Source organism: Taeniopygia guttata, chromosome 1 (assembly GCF_048771995.1).
Source record: "Taeniopygia guttata chromosome 1, bTaeGut7.mat, whole genome shotgun sequence".
Lineage (NCBI taxonomy): Eukaryota > Metazoa > Chordata > Aves > Passeriformes > Estrildidae > Taeniopygia > Taeniopygia guttata.
The window spans coordinates 60947482-60958129 of record NC_133024.1 but is presented as its reverse complement, the minus strand read 5'-3'; the positions used below and the strand labels follow the sequence as shown (position 1 = coordinate 60958129).

Sequence of the window (10648 nt, the reverse complement as noted above, 5' to 3'; positions counted from 1 at the left end):
CAGGCTGCTAATATATAAATAAAAGACCTTATTTGATCCTGTGGGCCAGGCCCAAAGGGTTAAGCCCAGAGAAACAGCAGCAGATGCTTTCCTAAGGAAAAGTTCCCTTCATGATTACAAGACCAGGTAGTAAAAGCATATGCCTCTTTTTCCAGGGCTGTTCAGGTGGTTTTTTTTTGTATCCATCTCTTTGCAAGAGTCTGTTTTGTAAAATTTTGTTTATAAGAAAACCATTTTAATATGGTGAAGGCTGTCTGGGAATTTTACCCATTACAGCTCCCAAGAAGTGCTCCTTTGCAGACCTTGGTGTTATGATTTTTAGAATATACTAGAAATGGCACAGAACACGTGCAATGAACACTATGTAATAAAGTAAACCCGTGGTTTTACTGGAAATTTACTCCAGCTTTTCCTATTGACTTATCATCTTTCACGAGTTGCACATCATTCTCCCTACTTCATGGTGCCTGCTTGCCCTGTTATCAAAAATACAGGTATCCCAAAATGCAGACAGTTATGAAACACCACATGCCCTAACAAATGTCCATCCTTTTGCAACTCTGCCCTGAGAAGGAGGTTCCCTTCCTTAGGCAAGAATGCCTGAAGAAGCGTGGGGTGCAGTCTCAGAAGCTGGTGGTGTACTCGTTCCTTGTGCTGGCGCTGGTGTCTGTGTAGCCCCCAGCATCTTTGGCTACGGTGAAAGCCCTTTCTGCAGCTCGGCGTGGCAGCAGCAGCTTGCAGGCTGCTGCCCTGTACTTCTTCGAAACGAGGTTGTAGAGGACAGGGTTGATGGATGCGCTCAGGTAGAAAAGCTGCAGGGCGAATATATTAAAGTACTGGGAGAACAGCATCGTCCTCATGTCCCGGGTGTTTATAAATATGATCCTGCCAATGTGGAAAGGCAACCAGCAAATTACAAAGGCCAGAACCACCACAGCTATAAGACAAAATAACACATGAGGCAGTTAAGGAGTGAGTTAACTTTTCAACCATCCAGTAAACTAAATTTTACATGGCTGATTTTGCAGGTTCTTCTAACTGATACAAATTATATATAGAAATAATGGCATTAAATTGTTGGAAAACTGTGAAAATGGGAATAGCATAAAGTCTGGCTGTTAGCCTTTGAAGTAAAAAGTAACTGGTAAAATTTTAAGCTAAACTTTGATATGAGGTTTGCTGAGAAAAATGTGAATGACAACAGTGGAGTAACATCTGTATAATAATATCAGAAATCTCCCCTGGCTATGTTTTTAATGCCACATATGAGACAGGAAAATAAAAAGTCAGAATGAGGAGATTTTGTGGAAGCTCCACAGCAGCTCCATTTGCTGCAGAGCTGTTGTTTAACTTGTCTGCATCACTGAAAAAGACCCAGGCTGCACCTCAGTCACCCAAGATCCCACAGAATTCGCTCTATTGTGATGGGATGGTATCTAACATAAACACTTTATAGTGTAGTTGAGCTATTGATTTTTTCCACTAAAGCTTTTTCATGCATCCCCAGATCATTACTGCTGGAGATGGCTATTTGCCTAGATGGATCTCTAGCCCGAGTCACTTCAGCTGTTCACCTGGTCCTGTGTTGCAATTTAGTACAATGAGAACAAATACAAACCCTCATGCAATGGCAACACAGCTGGAGTAGATGAGAAACAATTAGATAAGTGTATTACTGTATCCATACTTTTAATTATTCTTGTTTATAAATGCATGCAGCTAAACCAATCATTTGTAGAGCATCCTTCGTGTTTCTCAGAGCTTAAATAAAAGGGATGCAGCCAAACAAAGTTTTCTTCTGAAAAAACAACACACACCTATTGCTGCTGGATCTTTGAGATAAGGGGGCACTGGTCTCATTCAGTGGGTTCTGAGATCATGAATATGGGTGTTTCTGTCAGAAAACCTTCTGCCTACTTCAGTGTAAGTACCTTCCTCAAATAAGTCGGCAAAATTCTCTCAGGCTTATTGGTTTCTTTCTTTTGTGCTACGCTATTTCCATCCAGCTGATTACACTCTCAGTAAAAGAAGTCTTCCATGTGATATATAAAAACTACACTAAAGGCAGGCAAAAATAATAATTGGGGCATTTTGTTTTATTGTTCCTTAGTCAATAGCTGGATTTCTTTTTTCTTTCCCTTCAAACTGGTCACTACCTACAAACATTAAAGCCCCAAAGCAGACTAAGATCTCTAACTTTCCAGAGTCTGATGCTCGGTTACTGAATATATGACTAAGAAAATGAACTAAAAATTATCAGCATCCTCCATCTGTAGGAAGTGCTTTGGTATTATGAGATTTGTCTTCAAACAGCTTGTAGGGGCTAAGTTGCTGTTTTTCAGCCTCCTTGGACAACCAGTGGATTTACTCCTTGGAGAGCTACAAATGACCACTAAGAACTTAGTTTTCAGAAGCAGAAATTTCCTATGCAGAGGTGTTGCTGCCAACTGGAAGAGACTGCTGATGTTACCACAGTTTTTCTGAAATTTCAGGCTACCTTGTACTTGATTCTGCCTAGTAAAATTCAGGAAACGGGTATTTCTACGGAAGGCAGTCGTGCTGCTGGATGTGCAATGCCACGCGGGCGAAGCCTCAGCTGGGAGGGAGTGGAATCCCTGCCGTGGCAGTTCCCGGGAGCGTGTCTGGGACCTTCCCCCCGTGCTGTTCCCTATCCTGAACGGGAGCTGCGGGTGCTTCAGCACTGCCGTGGTCCCCTAAGCCCTGGTCCTCGCCCCAGCCGTAGCCCGGGGGGATGGCAGCGGGACTCACCCAGGATCCTGATTGTCTGGCGGTGCCCCTTGTCCCGGAGGAGCGAGCTGGAGCCCCGCAGGCGGGTGCTGCTCCGCCACAGCTCGCGGCCGATGCAGGCGTAGAGGACGGCGAGGCAGGTGACGGGCAGCACGAAGTAGCAGGTGGTGACCCAGAACATGGTGGCCAGCAGGCCGGACTGCAGCGCCTGCGGGGTGGGCTTGCACTCGCGGCTGAAGTCAGTGTAGTTGTCGGGCTGCTCCACGCCGACCAGGAAGAAGAAGGGGCTAGCGGAGAGCAAGGCAAAGGCCCAAAGGACGCCGATGGTGGCTTTCACCCGGCGCTTGGTGACGACCACCTTGGCTTTGAGGGGGAAGCAGATGGCGAGGTAGCGCTCCACGGTGAGGGCGGTGATGTGGAGGATGGTGCAGTAGGTGCAGCCCTCGCTGAGGTAGTGCGAGAGGCGGCACAGCAGCTGCCCGAAGATCCAGGGTCGGGAGCGCCAGAGGCGGTAGAGGTCGAAGGGCAGCCCCATGAGGATGAGCAGGTCCGAGACGGCCATGCTGCCCAGGTAGAGGTTGGTGGTGGTCTTCATGTCTCGGCAGCTGCTAACGACCAGCACCGTGAGGACATTGCCCGCCACGCCGAGCACGAAGAGCCCCAGGCAGACGGCCGTGATGGGAACGAGCACCCACACGGGGAGCGCCGGGCACAGCCGCTCGTCGCAGGGCGGCCACGGCCACGGCCACTCGGGCTCGCCCTCGCTGCCGTTCCCGCCGGCGCTGCGCCGCATCCCGCGCCGTGCCCCGGCAGCGCCGTCCTGCCCGCGGCCCCGCCCCGCCGCGGCTCCTCCGCCCGCGCAGGTACCGCGCCCCGCCCCGCCCCGCCCGCGGGCCCCGCGGCACCCAGGGCAGGGGAGGAGGGAGGGGAGAGGGGCGGCGGCCGTGCGCGCACAGGACTGACCACCAGCAGCGAAAAAGAAGGTACTTTTATTATTGTCCACAGACTCTTAAAGGTACTTTGCTACATCGTTTCATGTATTTTCTATCAGACGATACAGGTTCGTCTTCATGGAGCCCGACGTTGTACAACCGTAAAGTGATATGTTTGGTAGTGTATCTATAGCGTTTTAAAAACTTTAGAGTTTATATTTTTATTTTATTTCTTTTTGGAATGTACAGTATATGAGGTAAAATTAAGATTACATTAAAAACTGTCTTCAATGCAGTAATATGCACTGAGGCTCAAATGGCAAATACACTATTAAATGACTATCAAAAATAGGAGCTCATTTGAATTTTACTATGAAAAACGTAAGTCACTGCAGGTTGCCTGCAGTAACAAATCTCACCATTTTAGACATTCAACCATAAGAAATCTCTGGGCTGTGACACGCAACCTCATTTGCACTGCCAAACATGGCACTTTTAAGAAGGTTCTAGAAAAACATCAGTTATCGCGGTATCCTGCGGGAAGGTATCAACCGATACGTACAAATGACAAATTAGAAATAAAATGTAAACATACAGTACATTTTAAAGACAAATCGTTCTTGCCACGTGGAGGCCAAGTTCTTCACCATTTCTTCTTTTTTTTCTTTAAAAAAAACAAAACTCAGCAACATTATTCTACAGCACAGATCATTGGACGTATAAACAATTACAATACATGCCCGTTCTAATATAAGAAATTCTTCAGAGATCTTCAAAGCACAAGACAGAGGTTCCTTTTTTATTATTATTAAGACTGACAGAAGTGTTTAATACTATTAAAAATGCAAAACTGAACACAACTAGAAGTCATTAATGATCCACTATCTTGTAACTCAAATAAATTAAAAGTAGCTAATTACAAAGTGTATAACAAATAACATAAGTGTGATGAGACAAGGATTTTTTTTTTTTAAAGATAGTATCACTACAAGCTTTGTGTCACTGGCAATCATTGACATCTAGCAAGATGTTCAATGGGATACTTGTTAAAATTCAGTCTGGTCATTCAAGAACTCACAAATGCAAGCTCACAAAACATTGATGAGTTATGCAATTGCAAAGTGCTCTAATGCAACATTAACTACATGCAATCAACAATTTGGTACAGTATCCAAAGAGACATTACATTAAACATTAGGATCTCAAGAAAAAAGCAGCTTTAAGTTTTCTGGTGCAAATTACTACACTTCGTCTTCTGATTTGGTGCCCCAAAGAAAGAAAGAAAGAAGAAAAGAAAAAAAAGGAAGGGAAAAAGAGAAAGAAAGATAGAAACAAACAAAAAAAGGCAGTGCTTATTTCTGGTGGAAATGGCAAGTGAATGTTGGGGAAACAGCAAAAATTCAATAATGAATTTTATCTCAATATTCTGTTGACTAGCCAAAATCAGAGGGCACAGACATCTGTATAAACTGCATCCAATCAAAGGTCAACTTTGGAAATGTGTTTTTCAATTTAAATAACAAATCTAAGAAGGTCTCTCACACTCTCCCTTCTATATTCAGAAGAAGTAAAAGTGTCATTTTTTTGTAAATAAACATCAAATCCTGGGGGTAAGATAAACCACTTGTGCCATCTCCTTGTAGTCTTTTGAAAACATCTACTTGCAGTGAAGAACTCCACATTTATCAGGTAAGAAGCTTCCTTCATGCATACTCTTCCATCCAGTTTATTATTTGCTGCCTGAGAAAAGCCCCTCCTGTTTTTTAGCATAAATCCTGCTTCCCAAATAATTAAGACAAATGAGGAGGTAGAAATACAGCGCTAAATTGCTTTCACAGCATCAGATTAATATTGTGTACAGCACAAGTTTGTTAGTTTAAGTTTTAAATGCGATCTACACATTCTTCCCTGTTATGTTAGCAACCCTTAGAAGTGTGGGCCAGGAAATCACCTTTACACTTGTGTTTATTGGTCATACCCTTTTCCTTAAACACTGCGTGCCTGCCCCATATCAAGTTTGTACTGCATGAAGGCATATAAAGAAAAGATTATATTTCTGTGGCTTGCATTTTAATAACATGTGTCAGCCTATACCTATGAGTAAGCATTTTAAAGTGTCTGAGAAAGTTTGCATCAGTCCCAATGGCGGTGCTAAATGTCTGGTTTTGTAAAAGCAAGAGAAAAGAATTACTTTTAGATTATGAGAAACTAAAATGTAATGGGCAGCATTATAAAATAGATCTCTTTTCTTCACTTTATGACGAAGTACTGAATGATAACAGCAATCAGAATGGAAAAGATAGCAAAAAGTGCAAGGATGACAGCAGCACACACTTGGTCGCTCTGTGACCATTGTGTCCTTGTGGTTTGCACAGTGTCCTTGTTGGTGCTTGCCGGTGGCTCAGTCCTCTGAGAGATGAACAGCACTGGTGCACTGTAGGGGCCCACCAGGTCCTGGTGACCCGTGGCCTCTTGGCACTGGCGAATGGCACATGTGCGGAATCTGTATTCACAGTTCAGCTGGAGGCCTGTGTATCGGAACGACCAGTCTGGGCCCTTGTAAATCTGGAAATAAGGGGGAAAAAAAGGGATACTTCAAGTTAAAAAGTACTATATACACACATGTATCTTAGCATGATTTTGCTTATGGTGAAGGTAACTAAAAAGGATGACAACTTACCAGTGCTTTCACCCACACAAAGAAAAATGGACAAAAAGCTCAAACACACAATTGAAATACCAGATGAAATCTCCACTTATTTTAGTGAAACACAAGAACTATGCTTGCTTGTGTGGAAATATGAGTACACACCAAATAAACTCTGTCACAAGCCCCAGCCTTCAGGTGTTTTAGTGACCACTCACAATGTGATGCAATATACAATATTGTAACATGGGATTTTAGGTAGTTAACTCTGTATCAAGCCAATTCATTAAGTCTAATCCAATCCAGTGTACTTTGTTGTAGTTATCTGTATTTAAAATATTATGATTTATCCCAGTAAACACTGTACCAGGAAAGCCAGAGAGTTCTCTTTGTGATTCTTAATTTCATCATATTCCCAGGACAGAGATAACTTGTGAGGGTGCTCTTCAAAAGTCTCTCGGAGGTTAACATGAATTCACAATGCTTCAGCATGGAGTGGCTAATTCAGTGAAACCTAAATTCCATTTTCTCAAATTAATTAAATTTGCAGTTATGTAAAGGTTCTGTGAAAGCCAGTAAAACCTCAAAGGGGTGCAGTTATTGGCACTTCAATAGGAGGGAGGTTTTAGGTGAGTAGCATAGCGCAAATTGATTTCTCTCTTTAAATCCCTTCACCCTCCCACCTCCAAATATCTAGATTTGCTTTATTTAACTGGTAGCACAATACAGAAATATCACATCAGGAGCTTTCCCTACAGTTACCATACTGTTAGACAGTATCCTGAATGAAAATGCACACTTGAAATGTAAAGAAACAGGAAATCCCTTCTGATTCTGCTGTTCAAAGAGCTCTTGCTGTGCCTGAGGCTACTCTTAGAGTTCTCTGACAAGCTGAGCTTTACTGGAATCTACAACCTAGAGACTTTTCTCTCTGAGGCAGGGCAGGCCATTGGAAGTGCAACTTCCTCAAAATTCTACCAATTTGGATCATGCATTTGGGAGTGAGCAAACACACACATGTGTGCCACTGACACACATCCTACTCCAGCTCCAGCTTTGCCAGCTAGCAGGGATTACCATCCTCAGCTGCTTGTCCCCAGTGCCTTGCCAGAAGTTGCCTTCCTCTCCAGTGCATTTCCTAGGGTATTTATATGGTTGTTTCCTAACCCCTTTAAGATCTTTGACTGATGTATACAGCTCAAACAGCACATTATTAACTTATTTTGTCTGTAGCATGGAGGGAGCAATGACATGAGCAATTTGGATGACAGATCAGGAAGAAGGAGGAGGGTAAAGGTTCGGCAGTGAAATAACCAGGAACAGCTTAGAGCAGACTTCCAGGCAGTTTATTTTCTGTCTGTGTCAAATAAAATTGCCACCATCATGTCTAAGTGTCTTAACGATTGCTGTCATACTATTTACTTCTTGATTGTTCCAATTTAAATTTCTGCAAATTATTCTTTTCATTTTATTCTAATTTACTATGCTAGACTGCTCTGCAAAAGGCAAAAACAATCACACACCTCAGTCTACTTCGTTATTACCATACTCAAAGAGCCAACTATATTTTCTTGCCCAGGTCATTTGGCAACACACACTGATAATCAAAGTGTGATTTAACTCTGTGTCCAAAAGCAACACAGATCACGCCTTATGTACTTAATGTTGCATTTACAATGTTGAAGTTACAAAAAAGAGTATTCAACATGGCAAGACATGTTGGTTTATGGTTCATCTTTTACTGAAAAATTTAACAAATGACCATAACAAACACAGTGCTATCCTAAAAGTTATGAAAATATTAAGGGCTATAATCTATCAAAGTACAGGTGACACTTATTTAATACTGAACCATAATAAATGGTAATATACTAGAATTAACTGTTTCTGTCTTGGAAGGAAGTTCCTTGCTTAATAGTATGAAACAGTTTTCAAGCCTAATTTCATGTCAAATATCAGGCAGTTTGTAAACTGTGAAGCAAAAAAAACCCAAAACAAAACAAAAAAAAAATCAGGAAGCAAAATTTGCACTGATAATTTGTGCCTTGGCATTTCAAACTGCTTCTCTGCGCTTAGTGCAAAGAGAACCCTTTGCCCCTTTTCTCTCCAGTCTCAATTCTGTACCATTAGGTAAAAGATTTGTTGTTCCATTAGTGGATGACTTCCTCACCACTTGATGTGTTAAGCTGTATTTAGTGAACATCAGTGTAACCCAGAGAGGCTGCAATTTAGCGCAGAATCTCCTTCTGAAATGAAGGAGATGTGTTTAGGAGTTATTACCTTATATTATTCAGTAACAAAAAGTAAACATAGTGACTAAAAGCATGCTGGAACACAAACTTTGCTAACTCTAATCTCAACTAGATTTACTAAACTAGTTATCACAAAGAATAATCAAAGAAAACTACAATAACTTAAACACATCATACCTGTTTGAATTCTGAGTCTTTTCCCACCATGACCTGAAGACAGTAGATAACTGGATCACCCTTCATGGGCTGCAAAACCTCCCATGTGATTTCACAAGTGTGATCGTTTATTCTCTCTATCCTTGGTGCTGAATGAAGGAAAGAAGCATCAAAGTGAAAACTAGCTCTGCTTTCCCCATCACATACTGTCATATTCTAATGACCGGTAAAATTCTATATTCTACCTCCTGTTTTGTCTCAGAGAAACAAAAAGATTCAGATTCAAATTTATTCTTCCTCCAGTTTTTTTTCTGGAGCAACAACTAATAATTCACATAGGCCTCTTTTCCTGGTTTAGGTATCATCCGAGAGAAAGCAAATAAAATTTAGTAACTGTAAGTGTGCATTGCATACCAAAAAAACCCCAAACAATGCTTAAAAATTATTCTAAACACGCTAGAAAGCATTTTCACCTTAATTTGCCACTCTCCTGATAAGCAAGGAGAACTAAGTACAAACTTCTTAGGTCAAAGAATGCATAAACCCCAAGTCTTCAATTTTTGGAATGACTATTTTAGGCAACTACATGAAAGAAGCCCTCTCCCACTGCACTTGAAAAGGCCTTAATATTCTTAATATCCCAAATACAACATAATACCAAAACTAACCTGCTATCCTCCCACCCCCCAAATGAAAAGAGAAGCACCCTTACCTTTCAAGGCAGCTGGAACAGATTTGGGAGTAGTGAAAATATATTCTTGAGAAAGGGGACCTTCACCAGCTTCATTACATGCCTGAATACAAAATTTGTATGATGTTGACTCACTGAGTCTTTGAACTTTGTATGTATGACATGGTCCTCTGTATAAGGATACAAACCTGAAAATGGAACGAGTAGCTTATTTTGAACACAGAAAAGGACTTCTGAAGCAATATTGTCTTGAAATCTGTTCCCATAATTTCCTAGAATCTAATGAAAAGCCCAGAAACACTTATTTCAGAGTTAAACAGTGTTCTGGCTGCTATAAAACAATAAGCTCATTTTCGAGGCCCAAGTTTTTATTTCTCATGTCTTGGAAATAAGAATCTATTGCACAAAACACTACAGATTCTCTCTTACCAAGAATGTTCCTAAGCATTTTAGGAAACTTTTTTGCACTTGAATCAATGGGAAAAGACAGCAGTTGTGTCTCTCAATGAGCTGCATTTCTTTTTTTTTTTTTTTTTTTTTGCTTGGCCATCTACTCCTCCAGCATCTTTAGCTTTTCAAAATTCTGTAACTAGATTTTAGCTTTTTGGCCTTTTGCAACATTCCCTTACTACACCTAAAAAATGTGCCATGGATCCAATTGCTTTTGTACATCATTGTTGGAGACAGGCTCATGCAGACCTGCACAGGAGGGCAGAGTCACAACTGTAGTGCACACCAAATCAGTTTCTGGGAGCTTTGTATACTGGCCCCTGTTCTTCATGTGACAATTCTTGCACAAACTGACCATTTCAACTCTTGTTTGATTTTCAGTCTTGGTGTCCCCAGGACACAGCACAAATTTCTCTCTTCCTGCAGGAGTCACCATCTACTTCAGCTTTTTCTTGTCTTTTAAAAATAAAACAGCTGGTACCTGCACATGACCTAGTCTTTAGGAATGGCAATGATTTTCCTTCCACTTAAAAAGCCCAATTTATTTTCTTCCTTACAGTACAGTAATTTCACATAGTAGATCCGTTTTATCTTTTTGTAAAACTTAAGCTACTCATCAGACAAGGAACACTTTGTAGCAGTACTGCTTATCTTGCCATTTAGGCAAGGGTTCTTGCTGCACCACCTCAGCTGACTTGGCATTCTATTTAACATGAAACAAGCAATCCCTCAAAATAATTTGCATTAATTTCCACTAAGATAACTGCATATA

The 10648-nt window shown here is 41.5% G+C and overlaps 2 protein-coding genes across 9 annotated transcripts in view; both read right to left on the bottom strand.

Moving 5' to 3' along the window:
* Positions 1-476: 476 nt before the first annotated feature.
* MLNR (motilin receptor) lies at positions 477-3584 on the bottom strand. Its single transcript, XM_030272764.4, has 2 exons — positions 2770-3584; positions 477-937 (listed from the first exon to the last, which is right to left on the bottom strand). Exons 1-2 carry the CDS (start codon positions 3539-3541, stop codon positions 624-626), a joined length of 1086 nt encoding a protein of 361 aa, XP_030128624.4. The 5' UTR covers positions 3542-3584; the 3' UTR covers positions 477-623.
* Positions 3585-3721: 137 nt separating this feature from the next.
* Positions 3722-10648, bottom strand: part of FNDC3A (fibronectin type III domain containing 3A) — a 112072-nt gene continuing 105145 nt past the window's right edge. For 5 of the 8 annotated variants that reach the window (XM_030272703.4, XM_030272697.4, XM_030272725.4 and 2 more), the window contains 3 exons: positions 9448-9614; positions 8757-8884; positions 5391-6245 (listed from right to left, as the gene is read on the bottom strand). In XM_030272703.4, the coding sequence (XP_030128563.4) occupies positions 5931-6245; positions 8757-8884; positions 9448-9614 (610 nt within the window). In that variant the 3' untranslated portion in view covers positions 5391-5930. Of the gene's footprint in view, positions 6246-8756; positions 8885-9447; positions 9615-10648 lie in introns of all 8 variants that reach the window. The other 3 variants (XM_072929115.1, XM_012569775.5, XM_030272717.4) reach the window with 1 other exon arrangement.